The 27,436-nt window shown below is 48.5% G+C and overlaps 1 protein-coding gene across 2 annotated transcripts in view; it reads left to right on the forward strand.

The window, feature by feature from the left end:
* The first annotated feature begins 577 nt into the window (after positions 1–577).
* HCLS1 (hematopoietic cell-specific Lyn substrate 1) overlaps positions 578–27,436 on the forward strand; it is an 88,696-nt gene continuing 61,837 nt past the window's right edge. The window contains exons 1-3 of one of the 2 annotated variants that reach the window (XM_006120741.4): positions 578–733; positions 14,485–14,568; positions 16,754–16,827. In XM_006120741.4, coding sequence (XP_006120803.2) covers positions 14,485–14,568; positions 16,754–16,827 — 158 coding nt within the window. In that variant the 5' untranslated portion in view covers positions 578–733. The remainder of the gene's footprint in view (positions 734–14,484; positions 14,569–16,753; positions 16,828–27,436) is intronic. The other variant, XM_075918371.1, reaches the window with a different exon arrangement.

A 27,436-nucleotide genomic window follows, 5' to 3' on the forward strand; every position in this document is an offset into this window, starting at 1 on the left:
CCACCCTGGACCAGGAAGGTGCCCACCTTCTCCAGGCCCTGGCAGGCTCCTAGGAGCCAGCAGTCTGCTCCTGGGGAGCAGTGGAGGGCTGGCTGCCAGTGGCTTGCTGGCTCATGTTTTGGGGCCACTGGGTCGGGACAGTGACTGCTGGCTCTAGGCTGGCTGGCTTGGAGCTGGCACAGGCACTGTGGCCAGAGTCAACCCCTTTAAGGGCTCTGGAGAGTGGGGGAGGGAGAAAAGTGTTCTTGGTTGAGGCTGGAGTGGCCACCAGGGCACCCTAGGAAGGCTGGAGGCCCCCTATTTCAAAATAAGTGTCTACACAGCACTTATTTTGAAATAGCTATTTCGAATTTGACGTTATTCCTCGTAGAATGAGGTTTACCAAATTCAAAATAAGTGCTCCACTATTTCAAATTTATTTCGAAGTAGCAGTTTGGCTGTGTAGACGCTAAGAAAGGTATTTAGAAATAAAGGCTGTTATTTCGAAATAACTTCGCTGTGTAGACATACCCTGAGAGAATATAGGGTTGAGTCTGTGGCTCCAGAATGCTTTGTGTGTCACGGTGTCTTCCTGGAGTCTCTGTCTGTGACACTGACTTACTCGTCTCAGACGCGGCGCAGAGGGCTAGGCTGCAGGAAGTGCAGTTAGCTTGCATTGAAACAGGAACTGTCACAGTGCGCAGCAACCAGGTTCTCAGGCAGAAAGGAGCAAGTGTGACGCACCTCCTTTAAGGTAAGTGACGGCGCAAAAGCAATATTTACAAAGGCAAGTTACCAAAAATGTTGAGGTTCCATGGCTAGCACACCTAGAGATGGGCATGAGAAATTCTACCCTGATAAGGCCAAAAGCTACTCTGCACCTCTTGGCAGTTACTCCCCAAATGCAGGCTTTGCTCTCTGGGAGCTGTTGTAATGTTTCTGGGTACAAACAACAAACGCCTCATCTGAATCAGGCTAACCAATTTTCAGGTCTGCATGCAAGCAGGTGTTTATGCTTGTGGACGATTAGGGCTAGTTACAAATTAAAGTCACTGTGATGCTGCCCAGTCTTAGTGTAGGGACTATTCTCATCTTGTGGGGGTGTACAGGCAATGGTTTGGAAAGAAACTCACCATTCTAGCATGGGTCCTGGCAGGTCAGTATAAAGGTAGTCAGACTGCTATAACTGGTTAAAAAGACCTCTTGCTAAACCTGTGGCTTTCAGCCTTTACAGACAACTCTACTCCTTTCAGGAGTCTGATTTATCTTGCATACCCTATGCTGAGCTGAGGCTTTGGCTGGGCTGCAGAAACAGTCATGCCAAGGAGCCCTGTGTTAGCCCATCATTAGTTCCTTAATGCTCACATGTGAGCCGCCTTGTGCAGGTCATACAGAAAAATTCTCCCTGTTTTGTCTGTCTCTGATCTCTCACACTTCAGACTCCTGTCTCTGCCCCAAGTCTCATGTGGCAGCTATAAGCTCAGAGTAATACACCTGGACAGTCTCTGGTTTGTTCATTTGTACAGTCACCCTCCCACTCCCACCTCTATTTTTAATTTAAGTCATTTGCCTCCCACAGGTTGCTGGTTTCTCAGCCACTGCTGGGCAGTGGGGGAGGGGGAGAGGTTCAGGTTGGTGGCTAGTGGCCTTTGTCTGATTTTTTTTCATATACCTGGTTCCACACCTGAAGATGAGGAGGCGGAGGAAGAGCCAGAAGGAGATGGCACAGAGCAACAGCATGAGAGGGCAGTCCTCTGTCCTAGGGAACAGTCAGCTGTAGCCAAGGAGTGGAGGGGCGGGGAGAAGCTGTGCAGGCTCAGGAAATAATATTGAGATGCACCTGTTTGGGATGATTGATCTGTGCCAGAGGATGGCACAAGACATGTGCAAGGCAGGAGAGCTGCTGGCCCAACAGTCCTGTTGGAGCCTTTCATTCTCTATTGCTCGGTTTTATGTAAAGGTTGATTCTTTTTTCAAGCAGCAACAAGAAATGCAGGTAACGCATTCTGAGGTGAAATACTGGCTCTCGGGTGGCTGATCTTAGGCATCTGGGACCATATTGTGGGGAGGTTTTGTGGTCTGAACAATTTTGTATCTAAACAAGCAATGTCTCCTTTAAATATAGTGCAGAATTTTTTAATTTTACATTGAAATAGCATTCAGCTTCCTCTTCCCCACTTCCTGGGCCTAGCTGGGCTTCCTGTCTTGTCAGCACATACAAACTGTTTAGCCACAGACCTCCCTGTGCGCAAATGGTTACAAAGCCTGTCTCAGCGCTGGAGAGCGTAGCCCTGACCACAGTCACTTCTTCTTTTTTGAAACTCAAACACATTTTGGTTAAAAAAAATCAGTAGCCACCAACTAATAGAGATAATTAGCAAAAGGCACAAATAGAGAAGTCATGTGAATGACCTGGAATACAAACATTAAACTAGACTACACAACACACAGGCCCCATTTAAGTCAGTTCTGCTGATATCAATAAAATGCAATATTTACCCAATTTCCACCCATATGACAGCACTTTCAATGAGCAATGACAGTGCAGGAATTTAACTACTAAAATGCATCTCAACAGAAGACCATTATATTGACTACTTTTTCGTTTTGGCTCCCACCCGCAGGCCGCAAACAAACAGGCCACGGGTCTATGTGGCCCACGGGCCATGTGTTGAGTAGCCCTGGTCTATATAATTGCTGATAGCTGTCTGTCTAAACTGCTCTTGAATATCTCCAGTGATGGAGATTCCACAACCTCCCTGGGCAATTTATTCCAGTGTTTAACCTCCTTGACAGTTAGGAAATTTTTCCTAATGTCCAACCTGCAGTTTAAACCCATGGCTTCTTGTCCTACCATCAGAGGCCAAGGAGAACAATTCCCCTCCCACTCCCCCGCCCCACCTGCACCTTGTGACACCCTTTTAGATACCTGAAAACTACTATCATGTCCCATCTCAGTCTTCTCTTTCCAAACTAAAATCCAATTCTTTCAGCCTTGCCTCATAGCTCATATTTTCTAGACCTTTAATCATTTTTGTAGCTCTTCTCTGGACCTTCTCCAATTTCTCCACATCTTTCTTGAAATGTGGTGCCCAAAACTGGACTCAATACTCCAACTGAGGCCTAACCAGCACAGAGTAGAGCGGACGAATCACTTCTTGTGTCTTGCTCACAATACTCCTGTTAATGCATCCCAGAATCATGTTTGCTTTTTTTGCAACAGTGTCACATTGTTGACGCATATTTATCTTGTGGTCCACTATGACCCCTCCATCCCTTTCTGCAGTACTCCTTCCTACACAGTCACTTTCCATTCTCGAAACAAATTGTTCCTTCCTAAGTGGAGTACTTTGCATTTGTTCTTATTAAACGAGGTGTACCGGTAGTTTGGAATAGGAAGCCTAATCCGAACTACCTAGTTCGTGCTGCGTGTAGCCGCGGGCACGGAGTCCGAACTAGTGGACATTTAAAAATGGCGGCGCCCGGCAATATGCAAATGAAGCCCAGGAAATTCAAATCCCAGGCTTCATTTGCAACTCCGGTTGCCTACATTAACCACCCTAGTTCGAACTAGGGTGGTAGTGTAGACATACCCAGAGGTCTTTCTCCTCCTCTATCATTTCCAATTGATAAGTCCTTTGTTTTCAGCATACTACTACTACTAAAAATAATAATAATAATAATTAATAATAACAACCAAAATTATTGTTGATTATTATCAGTCCATAAGTATATAACTTTGCACTATTAAATTTCACTCCATTTTTATTACTCCATGTTTCAAGGTCATTGCAATGTTTTTGTATGATATTCAAGAGGTCATCCATATTGGCAATACCTCCCAAATTTGTGTCATCTGCAAATTTTGTTAGCACACATTTTAAAAAAAGACTTAAATAAGATTGGTCCCAAAACCAATCCTTTGAAACTCCATTGGTAACTTCCCTCCAGCTTGACACTTCAGCTTTCAGTATGATCCATTATAGTCTCCCCTGTAACTAGTTCATTATCCACCATTCGATTCTCAGATAAATACCCATCTTCATCAAATTAACTGATTTCTCATGAGGAGCTGTATCAAATGCTTTTCTGAAAGCCAGGTAGGTTGAAGGAAGTTATTATTTCCCTCTCGAGGTCCCTTCCAGTCCTAGTATTCTATGATTTATTTGGCACTGGTGAGGCCACATCTGGGCTGTTGTGTCCAGTTTTGGGTCCCTCACTACAAAATGGATGTGAGCAAAGTGGAGAGAGTCTAGTGGAGGGCAATAAAATGATTAGGGGTCTGGGGCAAATTATTTGAGGAAAGGCTGAGGGAACTGGCCTTATTTAATCTGAAGGGGTATGTCTACACTACCCTCCTATTTTGAAATAGGAGGGTAATGTAGGCATACCGCAATTGCAAATGAAGCCCGGGATTTGAATTTCCCGGGCTTCATTTGCAATTGCGGTACGCCTACATTACCCCGCTAGTTCGAACTAGCAGGGTAGTGTAGACATACCCAAGAAGAAAAGAGTGAGGGTATGTCTACACTACAGAGTTAGTTCGAACTAAAGAATGTTAGTTCGAACTAACTTTAATAGGCGCTACACTAGGACTCCGCTAGTTCGAATTTAATTCAAACTAGCGGAGCGCTTAGTTTGAACTAAGTAAACCTCATTTTACGAGGATTAAGCCTAGTTCGAACTAGCTAGTTCGAATTAAGGGCTGTGTAGACCCTTAATTCGAACTAGTGGGAGGCTAAGGCTTCCCAGGTTTCCCTGGTGGCCACTCTGGCCAACACCAGGGAAACTCTATGCCCCCCTCCCGGCCCCGGACCTCTTAAAGGGGCACGGGCTGGCTACGGTGCCCGTGCCAGGTACAAGCCTGCCAGCACCCAGCCAGCAGACCCTGCACCTGGCACGGATCGAGCCACCCACCCGATGCCCCCCAGCCTTCCCCCTCTTCCCGAGACCAGGCTGGCGGCTCCCGGGAGCTTGCCCAGAACCGCAAGAGGTGGGCACCCGCCTGGGCTAGTGCGGACATCGTGGAGCTCGTCCACGATCTCCGCACTAGGCACAGGAAGGTGGCCATCTAGGGCAGGAGAGCTGCCAGCCTGGCCACCCAGGAGCAGGTGTGCATGAAAATCAAGGTGGTCCACTGAGACCCCCGACCCTGAGCCCTGAGCTTACAATGGCCGTCCTGGGTCAGACCAAAGGTCCATCTAGCCCAGTAGCCTGTTTGCCGACAGCAGCCAACCCTAGGAACCCTGGAGGGGATGGACCGGAGACAGTGACCAAGCCATTTGTCTCGTGCCATCCCTCTCCAGCCTTCCACAAACTTTGGGCAGAGACACCACTCCTACCCCCTGGCTAATACCACTCCATGGACCCAACTTCCATCACTTGATGTCACTTCCCTTTAAACTCTGTTCTAGTTCTAGCCTTCACAGACTCCTGCAGCAAGGAGTTCCACAGGTTGACTCTTTGCTTTGTGAAGAACAACTTTCTGTTACTAGTTTGAAGCCTGCTACCCATTCCTTTCCTTTGGTGTCCTCTAGTCCTTCTTTATGGGAACTAATGAAGAACTTTTCTGTATGCACCCTCTCCACCCAACTCCTGCTTTTATAGACCTCTATCCTGTCCCCCCTCCGTCTCCTCTTTTCTAAGCTGAGAAGTCCCAGTCTCTTTAGCCTCTCTTCATATGGGACCTGTTCCCAACCCCTGATCATTTTAGTTGCCCTCCCCTCTCCCAGCCTCTCTCTTCCCCTCTCCCACCTCCTTTTCCCAGTCTCCCCCAGTTTTGTTCAATAAAGACAGATTCCATTTTTGAACACAATTGTCCTTTATTTTGTACATCAAGAAAAGGGGCTAGGGAAGGGTAAGTGGAAGGAGGTGAGGGAGGAATGGGGCACGAGCCCCCGATGGGGAGGACTGGGCTGGCTCTGTGGGCTTCTGGGTGTGGAAGCTCTCCTGCAGCCCCCCAATTGCCCCCTCTCCCCAGATGGCTGCCTGCGGCAAGTGCAGCCGGGCTGATGGCCGAGTGGTGTGATGTGCCCAGTGTGGGCACTCCGGGCAATCCAAGCCAGGACTGCTTTGCAAGCGGGGCACCCCTGAGAACTGTCTGTCCAGGGTGGGGGTCGGGTCCCTTTAAACACAGCCCTCGGCTAGCCTGAGACAGCATCTCCACGCTCTAAGTCCTCCTCTGATGCCCTGCCGGCACTGCTTCCGGCCATCCTTAAGCCCTGTTCAGGGTCCACTTAATGTGGACATGCTAGTTCGAATTAGCAAAATGCTAATTCGAACTAGTTTTTAGTTCTAGACGCGTTAGTTCGAATTAGCTTAGTTCGAATTAACTAATTCGAACTACGTTAGTTCGAATTAGCGCTGTAGTGTAAACATACCCTGAGGGAGGATTTTAGAGCAACCTTCAGCTACCTAAAGGGAGGTTCTAAAGAGGATGGAGAAGAGGCTGTTCTCCATTGTGACAGATGGCAGAACAAGGAGCAATGGTCTCAACTTACAGTGGGGGAGGTCTAGATGGGATATTAGGAAAAACTATTTCACTAGGAGGATGGTGAAGTACTGGAATGGGTTACCTAGGGAGGTGTTGGAATCTCCATCCCTTGAGGTTTTTAAGTCTCGTCTTAACAAAGCCTTGGCTGGGTTGATTTAGTTGGGATTGGTCCTGCTTTTAGCAGGGGGTTGGACTAGATATCTTCCTGAGGTCTCTTCCAATCCTCATCTGTTGTGATTATATGATAGTTCTATGAATTAAAGTTTCTCACAATCACACAATTCCCAATAGTATTTGTTTTTAAAAATATTAAAGAGGGTCAGACCAAAGATCCATCTAGCCCAGTATCCTGTCTTCTGACATTGGCTATTGCCAGATGCTTCAGAGGGAATAAACAGAACAGGGAATCATCAAGTGATCCCTCCCCTGTCACCATTTCCAGCTACTGGCCAACAAAAACTAGGGACACCATTCCTGCCCATCCTGACTAAAAGCCATGTGTGAACCTATCTCCCATGAATGTATCTAGTTCTTTTTTTGAACTGCTGGGCTACGTCTACACTGGCCCCTTTTCCGGAAGGGGCATGTAAATTTCAGCAGTCGTCGTAGGGAAATCCGCGGGGGATTTAAATATCCCCCGCGGCATTTAAATAAAAATGTCCGCCGCTTTTTTCCGGCTTTTAAAAAAGCCGGAAAAGAGCGTCTACACTGGCCCCGATCCTCCGGAAAAAGTGCCCTTTTCCGGAGGGTCTTATTCTTACTTCAAAGTAGGAATAAGAGCCTCCGGAAAAGGGCACTTTTTCCGGAGGATCGGGGCCAGTCTAGACGCTCTTTTCCGGCTTTTTTAAAAGCCGGAAAAAAGCGGCGGACATTTTTATTTAAATGCCGCGGGGGATATTTAAATCCCCCGCGGATTTCCCTACGACGACTGCTGAAATTTACATGCCCCTTCCGGAAAAGGGGCCAGTGTAGACGAGCCCCCTGTAGTTTTGACCTTCACGATATCCTCTAACAACGAGTTTCACAGGTGGACTGTATGTTGTGTGAAGAAATACTTGCTTTTGTTTGTTTCATATCTGCTGTCTCTTAATTTCATTTGGTGACTCCCTAGAGTCATAGAATCACAGAATCATAGAGCTGGAAGAGACCTCAGGAGGTCATCAAGTCCAGCCCCCTGCCCTAGGCAGGACCAATCCCAACTAAATCAACCCAGCCAGAGCTTTGTCAAACTGAGACTTAAAAACCTCTAGGGATGGAGATTCCACCCCCTCCCTAGATAAACCATTCCAGTGCTTCACCACCCTCCTAATGAAATAGCTTTTCCTAATATCCAACCTAGACCTCCCCCAGTGTAACTTGAGACCATTTCTCCTTATTCTGCCATCTGTCACTACTGTGAACAGCCTTTCTACATCCTCTTTGGAACCTCCCTTCAGAAAGTTGAAGGCTGCTATCAAATTCCCCCCTCACTCTTCTGTTCTGCAGACTAAACAAACCCAAATCCCTCAGTCTCTCGTCATTGGCCACGTGCTCCAACCCCCTAATAATTTTGGTCACCTTCTGCTGGACCCTCTACAATGCGTCCACATCCTTTCTGTAGTGGGGGGCCCAGAACTGGACACACTACTCCAGATGTGTTCTTACCAGATCCAAATAAAGGGGAGTAATCACTTATCTAGATCTGCTGGCAATGCTCCTCCTAAGCAATCTAATATGCCATTAGCCTTCTTGGCTACAAGAGTGCCCTGTTGACTCATACCCAGCTTCTCATCCCGTGTAATCCCCAGGTCCTTTTCTGCTGAACTGCTACTTAGTCATTCGGTCTCCAGCCTATAACAATTCTTGGGATTCTTCTATCCCAAGGGCAGGACTCTACACTTGTCCTTGTTGAACCTCATCAGATTTCTTTTGGCCCAATCCTCTAATATGTCTAGGTCACGCTGAACCCTAACCCTGCCCTCCAGCATATCTACCTAGCTTAGTGTCATCTGCGAACTTGCTGAGGGTGCAATCCATCCCCTTATCCAGGTCATTAATAAAGATGTTGAACAAAACCGGTCCTAGAACCAATCCATGGGGCACTCCGCTAGAAACCGACCACCAACCTGACATCAAGCCATTGACCACTACCCGCTGGGCCTGACAGTCTAGCCAGATTTCTACCCATCTTACAGTCCATTTATCCAATCCATACTCCTTTAACTTGCTAGCAAGAATATTGTGGGAGACCATATGAAAAACTTTGCTAAAGTCAAGGTATATCACATCCACTGACTTTCTCATATCAACAGAGCCAAGTACCTCGTCATAGAAGCTAATCAGATTGGTTAGGCACAACTTGCCCTTCGTGAATCCATGTTGACTATTCTTGATCACTTTCCCCTCTTCCAAGTGCTTCAAAATGGAATAAGTAGGAATAAGGGATCTTGCGGAAAAGGGCTTATTTTCTGCAAGATCCCGTCTACACTGGCTCTTTTCTCCGGCAAAACCCCCAGCCGGAAAAAAGCGGCAGCCACGTTCATGCAAATGCCGCAGGGGATATTTAAATCCCCCGTGGCATTTGCAATTCCGAAGTGTCTCATTAGCATCCCTTTTACGGAAAAGGGTGCCAATGTAGACACAGCCCTGCAGTCTAGCTGTACCCTCACTGGGTTGAAGCAGGATGTGTAGGCTCTGGGGTGGAAATGAGGGATTTGGGTGTGGGAAGGGGTGAAAGATGCAAGCTCTGGGAATAAATCTGGATCCAGGAGGAGGTGGAGAAGGGGATGCTAGGTCGGGGACGGGGCTTCAGGCGGGTCACTGTTGGGGTCAGATGTAGGGTTAGGGTACTAAGCAAGCCACAGGCCTGTGGATATGATGGTGCAGGAATTTGGGTTAGGGTATGTGAGTGGCTTAGGGCAGGGGGTTCCAGTATATGATAGGTTCAGCTCAAGGGTCTGGGAGAAGGGGGAGTGCAGGAGTGTTATGATGCTGTGGGCAGATGGGGGCTTGGCCCCAACTGGGGGTTTGTTGGCCAGGCTGCGTTTTTAAATAAAATAGTATGTCAAACACAAAAAGTTTCTGCATTGTCTTTATTTATGAGAAGGGCAGGGAACCTGTGTTGAGTCAGGGGTCACTGACCCACAGAAAAGTCAGTTGTGGCCACACAAGTGAGATGCAAAATAAAAAATCCTCCAAGCCCCCCACAAGATTCATTAATGTGGTCCCAACTGTGCTGGTGGGAGCAGGGCACATGGTATTGGGGACGAGTGCCAGGGGGTACTGGGACAAGGGACGGGGTGCTGGGTAGGGTGCCAATTGGTGCTGGGGCAGGGGACACAGTGCTTGTAGGTGCTGGGGCAGGAGACTGGGTGCCAGGGCAGGGGACAGGGTGCTGGGGCAAGTAATGGGGGCTGGGGCAAGGGCCAGAGGGTTCCGGGGCAAGGGCCTGGGGCAGGGGACAGGGTGTCAGTGGAGGCAAGGGACAGGTGCTGGGGTAGGGACAGGGTGCTGGCAGGGGGTGGGGACAGGGTGCCAGTGGGAATAGGGGGCAGGATGTTGGCTGGGGCAGGGAATCCTTGGCACGCGCCTTCCCCCTCCCCCCCCCCCCCCAGAGGAGGGAAGCTGTGGCAAGAGCCTCCTCCCGGAACTCCTCCCCCACAAAGGAGGAAAGTCCGGGTGCGCGTTTCCTCCCAGGACTCCTCCCCCCACCCTGGCACACACTTCCCCCCAGGACTCCTACCTCCTCCCCCGCAGAGGAGGGGAGCCCTGGTGTGCACCTCCCTTCCCCTCTCCCAGGAGGGAAGCCCTAGTGCATGCTTCTCACCAGGACTCCTCCCTGGCATGCGCTTGCCCTCGGGACTCCTACGTCCTCCCCCGCAGAGGAAGGGAGCCCCAGTGCGTGCCTCCCCACCTCAGGACAGAAGCCCTAATGCGCGCTTCCCCCTGGGACTCCTCCTTCCTCCCCGGAAAGGAGGGGAGCCCTAGTGCACGCGCTTCCCCCCAGGACTCCTCCCCTCCCCCCCGGCATGCGCTTGCCCTCAGGACTCCTACCTCCTTCCCCACAGAGGAGGGGAGCCCCAGTGCGCGCCTTCCCCCCCCCCCAAACCTTCCTCCTGGACTCCTACCTCCTCCCGGTGCACCACAGACCTGGAGGAAGGGAGCAGGCAGCGTACTTCCGGAAATCTCGGAAGTGGCGCACAGCTACTTGACTTCCCTCCAGCCTGTGGGAAGCCAGCACTACCTCCATTTTTGGAGGTAGGTAGTGGGGCTTCTTGGGGGTGGAGAGAATTGGGGGGGACCCCAAATGCCTCGTGATCGACTGGTCGAGCCCTCCTGATCGACCAGTCAATCGCGATCAACGGGTTGGTGACCACGAATCTAGGGGTTAGAGTGGACCACAAGCTGAATATGAGTCAGCAGTGTGATGCTGTTGCAAAAAAAGCAAATATGATTCTGGGATGCACGAACAGGTGCGTTGTGAGCAAGACACAAGAAGTCATTCTTCTGCTCTACTCTGCGCTGGTTAGGCCTCAGCTGGTGTATTGTGTCCAGGTCTGGGCACCGCATTTCAAGAAAGATGTGGAGAAATTGGAAAGGGTCCAGAGAAGAGCAACAAGAATGATTAAAGGTCTAGAGAACATGACCTATGAAGGAATGCTGAAAAAATTGGATTTCTTTAGAAAAGAGAAGATTGAGGAGGGACATGATAGCCGTTTTCAGGTATCTAAAAGGGTGTCATAAGGAGGAGGGAGAAAACTTGTTCATCTTGGCCTCTGAGGATAGAACAAGAAGCAATGGGCTTAAACTGCAGCCAGGGAGGTTTAGGTTGGACGTTAGGAAAAAGTTCCTAACTGTCAGGGTAGTCAAACGCTGAAATAAATTGCCCAGGGAGGTTGTGGAATCTCCATCTCTGGAGATATTTAAGAGTAGGTTAGATAAATGTCTGTCAGGGATGGTCTAGACAGAATTTGGTCCTGTCATGAGGGCAGGGGCCTGGACTTGATGACCTCTCGAGGTCCCTTCCAGTCTTAGTCTTCTATGATTCTATGATAAGGCCGACTGGTCTGTAGTTCCCTGGATTGTCCTTCGTCTCTTTTTTAAAGATGGGAACTATATTTGCCTTTTCCCAATCATCCAGGATCTCTCCCGATCTCCATGACAGTTCAAAGATAATGGCCAAAGGCTCTGCAATGACATTTGCCAACTCCCTCAGATGCATTAAATCCGGACCCATGGATTTGTGTATGTCCAGCTTTTCTAAATAGTTCCTAACCTGTTCTTTTCCCATCAATGGCTGTCTATCTCCTTCCCATACTGCATTGCCTAGTGCATTTGTCTGGGAGCTGACCTTGTCTGGGAAGACGTAGGCAAAGAATGCATTGACTACTTCAGCTTTTCCCACATTACTAGGTTACCTCCCTCATCCAGTAGGGGCTCCACACCCTCTCTGATCACCCTCTTATTGCTAACATGCCTGTAGAAACCTTTCTTGTTACTCTTCACATCCCTTGCTAGCTGCAATTCCAGTTGCGTTTTTGCCTTGATAACTCCCCTGCATTCTCGAGCAATATATTTATACTCCTCTCTAGTCATCTGGCCAAGTTTCCACTTCTTGTACGCTTCCTTTTTGTGTTTAAGCTCACCAAGGATTTCCCCGGTAAGCCAATCTGATTGCCTACCATATTTTCTTTTCTTACTGCGTATTGGGATGGTTTCTTCCTGTGCCTTCAATAAGGCGACTTTAAAATACTGCCAGCTCTCCTGGACTCCTTTCCCCTTCATATATCCCAGGGAATCCTGCCCATCAGTTCTTTGAAGGACTCAAAGTCTGCTTTTCTGAAGTCCAGTGTGTGTATTTTGCTGCTCTTCTTTTTTCCTTTGGTCAGGATCCTGAAATCAACCATCTCATGATCACTGCTTCCCAGGTTGTCACCCACCTCTACTTCCCCTAGTAGTTCCTCCCTGTTAGTGAGCAGCAGGTGCATGGCCTGTGCACGGCCCCTGGTTGGTTCCTTCAGCACTTGAACCAGGAAGTTATCCCCAGCATTCTCTAAAAACTTCCTGGATTGTCTATGTACTGCTGTATTGGTCTCCCAACAGATTCCAGGGTGATTAAAATATTGTGTTAGGAGGAGTAAATAACACTTTCTCGCTTTCTCTACACTACTCATGATTTTATAGACCCTTCATCATCTCTTCTGCAATCTGAACAATCCCAGTCTTATTAATCTTTCCTCATATGGAAACCATTCCATACCACTAATCGTTTTTGTTGCAATTGTCTGAATCTTTTCCAATTCCCATGCATGTTTCTTGAAATGGTGCGACCACCTCTGCACATGTAGCCCTGTGAGAATGTGGGAGCATTCCCATGTGAAGGACAATCAGTGGATTCTCTTTTGCTCCCATAAGGATCCTCTTCAGTCTCAACTTTGCAAAGTGTATCTTGGCACCTGGCAGACAGTACATCCTTCAATTCTCCGGATCAGCTCTGGTGGCAGGACTGTCCATTCTTGTTAGTAGGGAATTCCCCGTCAGATAGACCTGCCTTTTTCTGGTGGGTGTCATTCTCTGGCTTTCCTCATCAGTTCTTTCTGGTTACAAGTCATCTTATCTTCTGTTCTCACTTGCTAGTCTGTATGAGTCACCCTCTATTGTCTTGGGGCTCCAAACGCTGGCTATTTCCATTTTCTCTTCCTATCATCTTTACTGTGTTCTCATAGTCAGTCTTCCATGGGACACTTGCTTCATCCAGATGTCTATCCTCACAGTACTCTTGTGCAGCATGCATCCTCAAGTTTTGAGTTTTTCCTTCTCCCTCTTCTCCCCTTCCCTCCATCATTTGCTCAAATCCCCTTCTAAACTCAACCAGAATTTCTAGCTGCAGCTTGAAATATCAGACCTCCTCCCCCATCAGATCCAGCAGGTTGCACTTCATTCAAATGAAACACCTTCCAGGTACTTCTTCAGAATAATGTACATGCTGCTGCTTCCACATCCTATCTTTTTCAGTTGTCTCTTCCATTCTTCATGTCCCTGTCCTGTAACTGCTATAACCTTCCCTCCTACACTCCTGTCAAGAACCTCCCCTCCCCCCCCCAAAAAAGCCCTAAACACCTACCCACTTTCCCCCAACTTCGCCTTAAAAACTTCCATTTAAACTTCTCTGTTTTCAGCTGCTTGCTGACTCCTGTGCCACTGGCAGGCCAATAGGCTGCCTTTGTAACCAATCAAGATTCAGCTGTAAGCAAAGACTCTGCTTCTCATACAACATGTTGCCCCCATCAGACTTCAAAAACAAAGCAGGAAGCAAGCAATCATTCTTACAAGAATTCACACAACAGCCCTAAGGAGCAGGCACTTGCATCCCTTATCCCCCAACAAATTGAGACCTACTCTATCTTTAGCTCTGTTTGCTTGCTTCCATGCCACAGTGCAGTCTAAGGAAGTCTTCCAAGTTCCCCAGCTCCCCAGTAGATCTTGGCTGTGATCAATTGTGGGCTCTTCCCACCAGCAATCAAAGGTGTAACACGAGCCAATGGTTGGCAACTGAAATTAAACAAAACCAAAAAGTCTGGTGGCACTTTATGCTCTACTACGCTAATAAATTTCTTTGTCTTTAAAGTGCCACTGGACTCCTTGTTGTTTTTGCTGAAACAGACTAATAGGGTTTCCTCTCTGAAACCTGAAATTAGACAAATTCAGATTGGGAATAAGGTATGAATTTGTAACAGTGAGGGTGACCAGTCATTGGAACAATTTACCAGACTCATGATGGAGTCTCTACATTGGCAATTTCTAAATCAAAATGGGATGATTTTCTAAAAGATCTGCTGTAGAAATGATGTTGAGGAAACTCAATGGCCCGTATCCTGAGCAGAAATAAAATGGTCAGGCTAAATGATCAGGGAGGCGACTTCTGGCCTTTGACCAGGCTCATACAGCCAAAGAATCTATGTGCATGCTACACTGAGGGGAAGGGAGACTGTAGGCTCAGCCTGTTTCTAACTCTGTGCTCTCACCCTGTGCAGATGTGGAAGGCAGCTGTAGGGCACAATGTAGCTGTGAAGGTGGAGTCCCAAGGGGATGACTGGGACACTGACCCTGATTTTGTGGTGAGTTTCTGCATATTGCTGGATTGTGTCAATCATGGGGACACGGAGCTGAGAGCTAGGACTTGAGCCCTGAATAGGTCCCAGGAGAGAGGTGGGATTGGCAAGCTCATTCTGCTCCTTGGGGAGGTTTGTTACTGGATTTAACAGCCTGGCCTACTGACTGGGGCACCTGGCTGGGAACTGGATGAATTTGGGTGCTTTTCTCAGTTCAGCTATGACTTGCTGTGCAACCTTGGGTGAGTCACTTCCTCTCAGTGGCTCTTATTCTCCTCCCCCACAATGGGGCCCTGCTCTTAGCTAGGACCTCTCGCTTTACATTTAAATGCATGTCTCAATATTGAATATCAGTCGCCAGCCTTTGCTCAATGCCAGGTATAAGCTTGGCATTGCAGTGGGCTGTTGTGGGGACAGGAATGGCAGAGAGCTGTGGATTGGGGTTGAGGGGCATTAGCAGAGCTATGGGGCATCCCAGAGTTTGAGAAAGAGACATTTCGGATGGTCAAGTTTGTGGAGCATTTAGGCAGTAGGGTGCTGTGGTTAAATGTTCTACATTTTCCATCCATGGAGAACAGCAGCATTCTTAGTCTTGGGAGCTTTATTTTCAATTAAGGGAAACAAAACAAACAAACAAAACCCCCCAAAAGACACGTCAAATAGCTTGAGAGAGCAGGTTGTCTCCTCTATAAAGTTCTGTGTCCCGGAATGGCAGCTGTCCTGCAGAACGTGAGTTTCTTGATATGGAGAGTGATACACACACACACACACACACACACACACACACTCTTCCTGGTTTCCATCAATGTGTTACCTGAGTTTCCACAAAAAAACAAAATCAGAGGCGTGATCATTTCACCTGGTACATTGGCATGCAGGAAGCTCATGGCTTTAATTCCTTTGTATTTGCACATTAGCATGTATTTGTCACTGGTGCAAGACAGGCTGCAACAGTAAACCTGACAAGCAGATGATTTTTCAATCCTTACTGCAAGCAAAAAGCAGATGAGAAGAGAGATTGCAGCTCCCTCAGTTTTCTGCTGCAATTGCTCATAAGATATCTAGATGTCACTAGGCTACATCTGGGTTGGTATCACAAATAAACCTGGAAATGCAGTCTGACAACATTGCTGAGAATCCTGTGACCCTGTCCCATGGCACAGTGACTCTGATGGTGCAGTGTCCCACTGCTGGAGCCTCTGCAAAGTTCTTGTTCAGTGAATGAAACCTGCCTGGCATGTCCACCAAGGAGCCTCACCAACTTCATGGGCGGGTATCATGGTACAGATTCCTGCTCTAACAAGCTCTTTAGTGACAAATGCTTGATGAAGGAAGCATATGTACTGCAGGTCTGGGGCTAGGACAACGTCAAAGCTAGAGTTGGTCAGGAACCAGAATTTACAGGTAATGGGAATTTAGAGCAATGGTCTCAAGTTGCAGTGGGGGATGTCTAGGTTGGATATTAGGAAATGCTATTTCCCAAGGGGGGTGGAGAAGCACTGGAATGGGTTACCTAGGGAGGGGGTGGAATCTTCATCCCTAGAGATTTTTAAGTCCTGGGTTGACAAAACTGGCTGGTATGATTTAGTTGGGACTGGTCCTGCTTTTAGACCTTCTGAGGTCTTTTCCGACTCTATAATTCTATGTTTTAAAAAATGGTTACCAATAAGAATGGAAAGCAAAAATAATGACATTTCCTGAGAAATGAAATTTTAGGGAAAAACTAACTGGAGTTTGAGGGTCAATCAAAAAACTTTGTTTCTATTTAGACATTATGATATTTTTATTTTATAGTAAAGTAAAACAATATAAAACATTTTTATTATTTGATATTTGTATTTTATTATATAATTTATAATATTAAATCCCTAAACAGAAAAATTAAATATTCCATTCTGATAAGGTCCAAATGGAACATTTTGACTTTATTGAAACATTTTGCTTTGGTGATTATGCAAAATTAAATGTAATCAGAAATGACACATTCCAGAAGGGCATGTCAGTTGAACTAACCAGCATTTTGTCAAGGAACAAAAATTCAGCAGGAAAATGGTGCTCATCTGTCTGGAGCAGCCATATGTTTTCTGAGGAGGGAATTTCTGAAGGGCCAGATTCTAATGCCCTTGCCAATGCTGTTGTCTCCAGCAGCTCCTGTCAGCTCCTCTCATGGGGAGTTGGGTTTGTTTTGCAGAACGATATCTCAGAGAAGGACCAGAGATGGGGAGCCAAAACCATTGAGGGGTCTGGACGGGCGGAGCACATCAAGTAAGTCTCCCCTTTTTTAGCTGCTCTCCAGGCTGTTGGCTAACACCTAGCAGTGCCAGAGTAGGTCAGCCCAGGTGACCATCTAGTCCAGTCTCCAGTGGCCCTGTCAGATGGGAAATGTCCAGGGTTGGAGAGGGGGTTCCCAGGTCACAGCCACATGCCTCTGCACAAACACTAACCCTCAAATCCTCTCAGGGAGGGTCATAGCTAAGTCTGTGTTCACAGTTTGGAGTGGCACTCATCCCTTCCACCTAGGGCTGCCAACCCTCCAGGACTGGCCTGGAATCTCCAGGAGTTAATGATTAATCTTTAATTCAAATGACATCATGTGATGAATCTCCAGGAATACATCCAATCACGATGACCAACACTGTCATGCAGAGTAGGGGGAGGGCGAGAAAGGAAGGGACAAGGGGAAGGGGCTATCTACCCAGACCCTCACCCGTCACCACATAAACATAGCCTTTCCCATGCATCCAGTGTTCCCATGCCTTGGTCACCCTCAGCACTGCTTTATGTTGGCTGGGGGGCGGGACCTGTTTGGCTTTTGAGAATGTCTTGTTAACTCCTACCTCATTGCTCTGCCCCATCCCTCCCCACATCCCTGTCTTAGCCTCAGATTTGCTTCCCTCCTCCCTGTTCTGCTCCTTTTTTGCTGTGGGGCTAGGTTTGGGTGCCTCTGACCTGGGACCTCTGATCATCTCACTTTGCTCTTCTGCCCTGGTCCAGGGCCAGGGTTGGCTGTCTCTGGGTCATGTGAGCCACCCCATTAGAGAGGGTCTTTCTGGGCCTAGCTTTGTCATCTTCCTTCTTCCCCACTTAGCCCTGAGCATGTTTTGATGGATATCTTTGGTCTGTCCTCAGATCTTGTACACTGGCCATTTGGGATGTGGACTCAGACAGATGCTGTGTGGTGCAGCATCTCAAGCTGTGCCTATTTGAAGCACTGCGTGAATAGGACCTGATTACACACTCCAAGCACCAGTAGCTTTGGCCTAACCCAGCACATCTGGCATAGCTCTGTTTCTGTCTGTCAGAGACCAGGATATGAGCAGCAGCATTCCCTGTAAGCTGAGCACTTGTGCAGCAGCTCGGGAGAGAATCAAATGCTGCCCAGCTGATTAGCAGAACACCCACAACTAGATTTTTTGTTTTTACTGGTGGTGCACAATCACACGTACCTTGGTGCACATAAAATAATTTATTCTTCACATGACTGGGAAAGATTAGAGGGACCATTGATGGGCAGTCATACTAGGTGGTTAGAGCAGGAGCTGGGAGCCAGGAATCAGCACTAAGAGCCAGAGCTGGAGTCAGAAGCCAGCACTAACTCTCATGGCTGAAGTCAGGAATCAGAGCCGAGTTATCTGGAGCCAGGCAAGTTGGGGCCAGGCAGGAATGTGACAGGAACAAGGCTGGAAACAAGTAGGCACAGGAGCTCACACAACCATGGGTGAATGCTTTGAGCAGTCACTCAACTCCTGCTGGACTTAAGAGCAGGCCTGCTGCATCTCTCCACCAGTCAGGCAGCCTGCTCCAAGCTAGCTATGCAAGTCAGGTTAGCCAGAGAGTGGCTCTGCTGCAGGCCGAGTCCTGACAGTGCCTACCCCTTCACCCAAAGATGCCTGGTGGAGCCTCTGTGTACAAGTCTTTCTCCTAATTTAAAACAAATCAGTTTTGGCATGGAGACAACTAATGCTATACTAAACTTGCCTTGGGTGCAGGAGGAGGCGAGGCAGGGTTGGAGTACAGGAGGAGGTGAGAGGTGCAGACTCCAGCTGGGAGGTGATTACCACAGCACCTCCCGACCAGTGATGCAGCAGGGCTCAGGCAGGCTGCCTGCATATCATGGCCTGACACTGCTTCCAGAAGCAGCTGGCTGCTGGCATGGCTTCATGCCCCTCTGTGGGGAGGGAGACAGCATGTCCGTGTGCACTGCTTGTGCTCACAAGCTCTAGCCAGTGGGAGCTACAGGGATACAGCTGGGCTGGGTGACACCTCCTCCTCTTTTCCTGGCCAAAGGCTGCACAGATGTCCCAGCAACCAGCTACTTCCAGGAGTGGCCTGGGGCTCTAGCATGCAGGCAGTCTGCTGGAGCCCTGCTGTCCCACTGCTCTTTTAGCAGCCCAGAGACTTGGCCAGTGGATCACAATCAATGGGTTAGTGACCACTGAATAACTGCAGATTTACTTTTGCGGGGGCCTCCTGAGCTTGAGGGCCTGGGCTGCAGTCCCTGAATGAATCCTGCCCTGGCAGAGTGGGGAGAGCCAAGGAAGTGAGCGGAGATGGAAGCTCATGAGAGGTGGTGAAAAGGCAAGTGATGAGTGAGAGGCAGGCCAGAGTGGGGGCAGCACCTGGAATGGAGAAGGGGTGGAATGGTGGTGGGTGGGACAGAAGAGGCAGGACAAGGAGCTGGCCTCCCCCAAGGAAGTTTCATCCACTGCCTGTGTTGAGCACATTGACACAGGGTTGATATTTAGTGGAATTCCTGAAGCTGTTGGATGGGAGAATGTGGGAGTTTCTGGGGTCACCTTTGGATCGTCTCTTTACATCTCTGAATTATTTGGAAGACCAAGTAAGATACAAAGAGTTCCTTGTCCTGGGTCAGCTCTTGGGAAATAGGACTGTCAGCAAAACTGTACTGTGTCTGACCACCAAAGAATGTGCTGGTCATGGGCAAAGAGCCAGGGACACCAAGAACAACTGATGAATTAGCCCAAAATGAAGAATTTCTTGCTGGCCTTGAAGGGTGGTTACCTCTAAGGGCGTTGTCTGGTGCATTACTGGCCCTGAGGAAAGGAGTGACTGGCCTATGGACTCCACTATGCTAAGGTGATGGGGGGGGGGGGAGGGAAGCTAAACTTTAGAGCCATGAAATTGCCTTAGGCACCCAAGTCTACCAGTACCTCAAGGCTGGTGTCAGGTATTGCAGGAGGCTTCAGCTGGACAGGAAATTGGAGGTGTTGGATGGGGACTGACCATCACTAGCATACAGGGGAAAAGCATTGGTGTAGACTTCTGGGAACAGCATCAAGCCAGCCAAGAGGAGAGTTGTTTTTCCTTGGAGTCATTTGGTCGCCGACAAATCAATCTTATTGTGTAGGCTGACAAGGTCAGTTCATTTCTCATATCGTTATGCAGTCTGACCCAGAACTCTGTAGCATATAGAGCAGCTGGCTGGCATCCCTGCTGCACCAGCCTTGGACACACAGCTTCCACAGTACGCTAGCAACTTGGGTAATCCTAGATCATCAATGCTCGAATGAGCCAGGGCCTTCCCAGGAAACAGGCTCTCCAACAGTCCAGCCCAGGCTATATCAGTGAGATCCAACTGCAAGTGGAGCAGAAAGAGGAGCTAATGCTTTAGGGACCCATGAACTTCGTCACAACTGCCAGTGAGTGTCATCAGGCATGTGAAGCTTGGGCTCATGGGAGCAGGGAGTCAGAGCTGAAGGCAGTGTTGCTTGAACTTGTAGGGCTACATCCTGCAGAGTGGCCAGCTGAGCCTGAAAGCCCTGTGGAGTCGGCGAGAAAGGCCTTTTTAGGATCCAGGCTTGTTGCATGGGTGCTAGTGCCTTGAAGGGTTGTGTGTTTAGGGATGCCCAGCCTATCAGAGACCAGAATGTGAATGGCCATGTCTAGTGACTGGAGCAGGAGCCAAAGACAGAATTCAGGAATTTGAGCAGAGGGGTGGAGCTGGGTTACCCACCTGCAGCAAAGCAGGACAGGAGCAGGGCTGTAAACAGGCAGGTGCAGGAGTTAACACAGTCGTGGTGAATGCACGAGCAGCTTCTAAACTACTGATGCCAGCAGGCTGAGGAGGTACTCTGCTACTCTAGCTACTCCTAAGGTGGGTGGCCAAACAGGCAGCCTATTGCAGCATCTGCTCTCATTCAGTTGCTCAGAGACTGGCTCTGCTGCAGGCCCTGATTCCAGAGTCTGAGTTGTGGCCCATGTTAGTGGCTACAATCTATCTCATGCTCATGGACCTATTCTGGGGCCCTGGTTCATGGCTACTGGCAGCTGGCCATGCTTGCTGAGTGTCAGGAAGGAGGATTCTGCTTTGTGCGGGTACTTTCACGCTATGTGCACAGGTCAGTAAGTCCTTGGCCCCACTAGCTGTGTTTGACTGCCTCACTTGCAGGGGCCATTGGCTTGTTGGTAGTGAGCTATTGTCCCTATACCAGACCAAGTCAGCCCAGGACCCGCTAAATTGAATGTTGAGGGTGCCCCTATTGGTGTCAGTATTCCTTGCTGTTGTCAAGAGTAAGGGAACATAGGCATGCACAGCACATTTCATTAGGGTGTGCACCCAAAGAATTTTTTTAAAATGCACTTTGACCCCCCCACCCCATTAGCCACACCCCTGACCTCTGTTAACCACGCCTCTGGAGGTAACCCTCTCTGGGCAAGATGGGCATATGACCAAAAGTAAAAAGTGTTACGTGACCCCCGACCCAAGGACTTTTCCCACCATCCTCCTATCAATAGGGATTAGTTTGGCCCCCACCAACTCCCTCCCATGCAACTATCCTGCAATTGCATTAATCCAATGTATGTGACATTAATGCGGGGGTGGAGAGGCTGGGGGTGGAGGAGAAGTGTTCCCTCTAAAAGTTTCCTCCCATGAGCAGAATGAATTTTGTGTTGTGCACTAGTGCTGAGTTCATGTGGCTTGTTTGGATGTTCCATTGTGACACCCAAGTTATTAATTAATATCTAACTTTCCCCTCTGCTGCCATGTCTCCTCCCCTTGCTCCATCAACTCCCCTGGTGTCTGCTGCCCCCCAACCCCTCACCCTCCCCTCCTATGCTGTCCTGACTCCTGCCCTTCTCACTGCCCCCAGCCTTCCTGAGACCTGTTCCTCCTCCACCAGCCCTTCTCTCCCGCTGTTCCCACTCCTCCAGTAGCCCCACTCTGATCATGTGAGCTACCCCTCCTCATGCCTTCGTCTAACACCTCCCTCGCCTCTCTCCTCTGGTGCTAGTCCCTCCCCTGCAGGTGTCTGCCCTTCTGCTTCACTCCCAGGATCCCCTGGGACCTGCACCCTCCTGGTGCCTCCCCCTTCCCTCACTGCCCCTGCCCCCTTTGCCCTTTTTTCCCTGATGCCCATCCCCTCACCACCCTCTGCCCCCATTCCCCTCATGCCCCTCTGCCCTCAGACATGACTTGCTCCAACCCCGCCTTCCTCATGCCTACCCCTTCTGTCAAGCCTTCTCCCAGCACCTCCCCCTCCAATCCCCAATGCCTTTACCCTTTCCTCTTCCAGGATCACCCTGTGCCCCCTCCCACTGACACCTCCCCTCCTGCCCTTTTCCTCATTGTCTCCACTTCCCCCCTAGCATTTGTGTCTCCTCTACCCTGTCCCTTTGGTGCCTTCCCCTTTCTTCCCCCTCTCCTCTCCCCCTCCGTACAAGCCCCTTCTACTCCTTCCCCTTTCTTCCTCCTCCACCATCCCCCACTACAAAAGCCCCTTCCTCTCCCACCCCTTCCTCTTATTCCTGCCCCCCTTACCTTCAGCTTCTGCCTTACAGCTTGCAGGCCTGGAGTCAGAGCCAGCCCAAGCTGCAGGGCCAGGGAGGGGCACCCCCGGGGCACCGTATGGTGCTGCAGGGTGGGGTGCCGCATGGTGCTGCTGGGACAGGCGGGGGTGCCCACGGGGCACCACATGGTGCTGTAAGGTGGGGCGAGAGCGCCCCCGGGGCACTGCGCCATACTGCCGGGCCAGGTGGGGGCGCTCCCAGGCACCTCAAGGTCACCGTGCCTTGCTGCTGGGCCGAGTGGGGCCCAGAGTGCAAAAATGGCTCAGGCTAGCCAGCCCAAGATATTAGGGTGTGCCTGGGCACACCCCGTGCGCATGCCTATGTAAGGGAAGTAAATAGGAGCCTTTCTCCCATTGACCTCCCTCGGTGAGGATTACACCAAAGTTCAATTTTAAGGTATGTTGACTCCAGCTACTTTTTTATGTAGCTGGACTTGTGTATCTCAAGATGTCCTTCAGCTGTACTGTAAACTTGCTCTCAAACCACTTAAACTCAGACTTTATATCACAGAAATCTTTTATTCCTAACATCCTGAAAACAGTTAAAATGCGCACACACACACACACACACCCCAATCTTCCAGGGAGCTAAGCCTCCAAGAGGAGAAGTTGGCATGGCTAGTGAAGGAGTTTGCATTTATCACCCCCCTAGTGATTCCAGTTTCCATAGGAACACAAACACTGTGGCTGTGTCTAGACTGGCAAGTTTTTCTGGAAAATCAGCCGCTTTTCTGGAAAAGCTTGCCAGCTGGCTACACTGGCCTCTTGAATTTCCAGAAAAGCACTGACGATCTCATGTAAGATCGTCAGTGATTTTTCCGGAAATACTATGCTGCTCCTGTTCGGGCAAAAGTATTTTTCCGAAAGACTTTTGCATAAAAGGGCCAGTGTAGACAGCACAGTACTGTTTTCTGCAAAAAAGCCCCGATCACGAAAATGGCGATCAGGGCTTTTTTGTGGAAAAGCGCGTCTAGAATGGCCACGGACGCTTTTCCGCAAAAAGTGCTTTTCCGGAAAAGTGTCCTGCCAATCTAGATGCGCTTTTCCGAAAATGCTTTTAACGGAAAACTTTTCCGTTAAAAGCATTTCCGGAAAATCATGCCAGTGTAGACGTAGCCACACTGGTGAGCCAGGAATCTGCAAATATACATCGCTTATGTTGATGCAAAGGGCTATGAATAGTCTGTCTCAAACCATTTGTCTCACCTCAATAGAATCTTTTTTTTTTTTTAGGTTTTCATGCTTTTAACTTGAGAGATGCTCTGATCCCCCTATCATTGCAATATCTGTCATATGTTGAAAGCATCCTTGTAGAAAGTGATGGGTAGCATCAGGGCTGCTTCCCACTCTGGCACTCCGAGTGCAGAAGCGGGGCGGGCCACAAGAGAGCTTTAAAGCCTGCCTCCACAGGCACTTGTTACCAAAAAACTCCCCCCCCCCCCCCCCCCCGAATCACAATATACAGATTTTGGGAAATTGCTGCCACCAGCAAGTGTTTTTTATCCCTAAACCCAGGGGTGAACACTTGAACTCACCCCCAAGGGCACCCCAAGCTCTTTTGCCTCAAAAGAGCTTGAAAAAAGAAAAGAGAAAAACAAGCTGCAGTTTCTGGTAGCTGACCCCTCAGTCTGAGGCCTGCAGACACACACACACACACACACACACACAGACAGACCGACCTTCCAGGACACAATCAAATTATCACCTTAAAAAAGTGATTTTTATTACAAAACAAAAGATAAACTTGATAAATCATATTGGTTACTAGATCATAGAACCACAGAGCTGGAAGAGACCTCAGGAGGCCATCAGGTCCAGCCCCCTGCCCTAGGCAGGACCAATCCCAACTCATGTTACAGAGCAACTAAGAAAAACAAATTAAAATGCAGAGAAAAGTCTCTGGTCATAATGCAAGGTAGTAAACGGGGAGGGGAAGAATAGATTCACACAGAGCAGGTCAAACCAAACCATAAAATAAAGAAAGAATACCTGAATGTGACTAGATTAACTTTTTTCCCCCTTTACTTACCTCTAATCTTTTCTTGGTTCAGTCCACTTCCATGCCCCAGATTCCTTGGAGACATGGTAGTCCTGCTTGGGTTTAAATCATTCTCTCTCTCAACTCCTGGTTTCTCTCTCCCACACAAAGAAAGCAGGTAAGGAATCTGTATCCAATTCAGATTTCAACACTCGATCTTGATTAGTTCTCCTGGCCTCCTGGCCAACACCTTTGCTAGCTACCTGAGTTTAACCCTTTAGTCACCACGTGCTGGTCAGGACTCCTGCCCATTACAGATGGACAGACAGAAGCCAAACCTGGGAGCTTTGGGTGCCAATTTGAAGAGAGTCTAGTGGTGGGCTCTAAGCAAGGCAAGGAGTGCAGGGGAGAGGAGGCCACGTAGACAGGCAATGTTTGCCTACAGTGCTGCTTAAAGGAGAGAATCATAGAACACTAGGACTGGAAGGGACCTCGAGAGTCATCGAGTCCAGTCCCCTGCCCCCATAGCAGGACCAAATACTGTCTAGACCATCCCTGATAGACATTTATCTAACGTACTCTTAAATATCTCCAGAGATGAGGGGGATTCCACAACCTCCCTGGGCAATTTATTCCAGTGTTTGACTACCCTGACAGTTAGGAACTTTTTTCTAATGTCCAACCTAAACCTCCCTTGCTGCAGTTTAAGCCCATTGCTTCTTGTTCTAACCTCAGAGGCCAAGATGAACAAGTTTTCTCCCTCCTCCTTATGATATCTGAACCCCTTTAGATATCTGAAAACTGCTATCATGTCCCCCCTCAATCTTCTCTTTTCTAAACTAAACAAACCCAATTCCTTCAGCCTTCCCTCATAGGTCATGTTCTCTAGACCTTTAATCATTCTCGTTGCTCTTCTCTGGATCCTCTCCAGTTTCTCCACATCTTTCTTGGAATGCAGTGCCCAGAACTGAACACAATACTCCAATTGAGGTCTAACCAGCGCAGAGTAGAGCGGAAGAATGACTTCTCATGTCTTGCTCACAACACACCTGTTAATGCATCCCAGAATCATGTTGGCTTTCTTTGCAACAGCATCACACTGCTGACTCATATTCAGCTTGTGGTCCACTATAACTCCTAGATCCCTTTCTGCCGTACTCCTTCCCAGACCATTGTTCCCATTCTGTATGTGTGAAACTGATTGTTCCTTCCTAAGGGGAACACTTTGCATTTGTCTTTATTAAACTTCATCCTATTTACCTCAGACCATTTCTCCAATTTGTCCAGGTCATTTTGAATTATGACCCTATCTTCCAGATTAGTCGCAACCCCTCCCAGAGTGGTATCATCTGCAGACTTAATAAGAGAGGTGATGAATCCCCCCTCCCCGAGCATACACAGGCACCAGACTGTTACTTGTTTTTCATTACCTCTGAGAATGGCTGGTGAGAGAGCTGGGAACAGTTGAAGACAAGTTGGGGACTTGGGCCAAAAGAAATCTGATGAGGTTTGTCATGGATGATTCCCCACTCTGGCATGGTAAATGCAGAAGTGAGGGCCCGCAAGAGTACCCCAATACTTTGTCTCCAGGCTTTGGTATAAAACTCCCCCCCCCCCAAATCCTAAAAACCTAGATTTTGGGGATAAAAAATCCACTGCCACCATCAAGTGCTTTTGAACCCACAAACAGGGGTGGACACTTGAAACCAACCCCAAGGCACCCCAAGCTCTTTTCCCCAAAGAGCTTGAAAAAAGAAAATACAAACTGCAGTCTGTGGCTGTTATTCCCTAGTAAGAGGCATGCAGATCCCACAGACAGATTTTCCAGGACACAGAACTGAACCAATACCAGGTTAATAAAAAAGAAAGAACTTTTATTATCACAACAATACTCCAGTTACAAGCATAGTTGAATTGGCTAGATGGTAAGAGCCACCAATTAATAAACTCATGGGGAATTTTCCCATGGGAACAAAACTTATTTACGAAAGAGGAAAACCCATTTCTAAATGCACAGACATCAGATTCCCATTCCCAAACCATAAAACAATAAAACCTAACAGATTAATCTAGACTTTGCCCTACTTACAGATGGTGAAGAGTCTCTTCTTAGAGAGGGACATGTTGTCTGTCCCCCTCAGTATCTGGAGAGAGAACTGACCCAGAGACAAAGGAGGGAAAACCCCAAATTTCCTTTGTCTCAGTTTGAAATCCCTACCTGCATTTCTATTGGGATGAATGCTACCTGGCTACATATAGGGACATAGTTAACCCCTTAGTCCCTAGGCTGCTGGCCATCCCTCATGGTAATGACAAGGTTCAACAAGGACAAATGCAGAGTCTTGTCCTCGGGACGGAAGAATCCCAAGCACTGTTAGGGTATGTCTACACTACCCCACTAGTTCAAACTAGCAGGGTAATGTAGGCATACCGCACTTGCAAATGAAGCCCGGGATTTGAATTTCCCGGGCTTCATTTGCATAAGCGGGGCTCTGCCATTTTTAAATCCCCACTCGTTAGAACCCTGTGCCGCGCGGCTACACGCGGCATGAACTAGGTAGTTCGAACTAGGCTTCCTAGTTCGAACTACCGTTACTCTTCGTGGAATGAGGAGTAACGGTAGTTCGAACTAGGAAGCCTAGTTCGAACTACCTAGTTTGTGCCACGTGTAGCCGTGCGGCACAGGGTTCGAACGAGCGGGGATTTAAAAATGGCACAGCCCCGCTTATGCAAATGAAGCCCGGGAAATTCAAATCCCGGGCTTCATTTGCAAGTGCGGTATGCCTACATTACCCCGCTAGTTCGAACTAGCGGGTAGTGTAGACATACCCTTACAGGCTGGGGACTGACTGGCTAAGTAGCAGTTCTGCAGAAAAAAACCCTGGGGATTACAGTAGCTGAGAAGTTGGATATGAGTCAACAGTGTGTCCTTGTTGATGAGAAAGCTAATGGCATATTAGGCTGCATTAGTAGGAGCATTGCCAGCACATTGGGGAAAGTGACTATTTGCCTCTATGGGTATGTTTACACTACTTCTAGGGTGGTAATGTAGGCAACCGGAGTTGCAAATGAAGCCCGGGAAATTCAA

The sequence above is a fragment of the Pelodiscus sinensis genome, unplaced genomic scaffold (genome assembly GCF_049634645.1).
Source record: "Pelodiscus sinensis isolate JC-2024 unplaced genomic scaffold, ASM4963464v1 ctg78, whole genome shotgun sequence".
NCBI classification, from domain to species: domain Eukaryota; kingdom Metazoa; phylum Chordata; order Testudines; family Trionychidae; genus Pelodiscus; species Pelodiscus sinensis.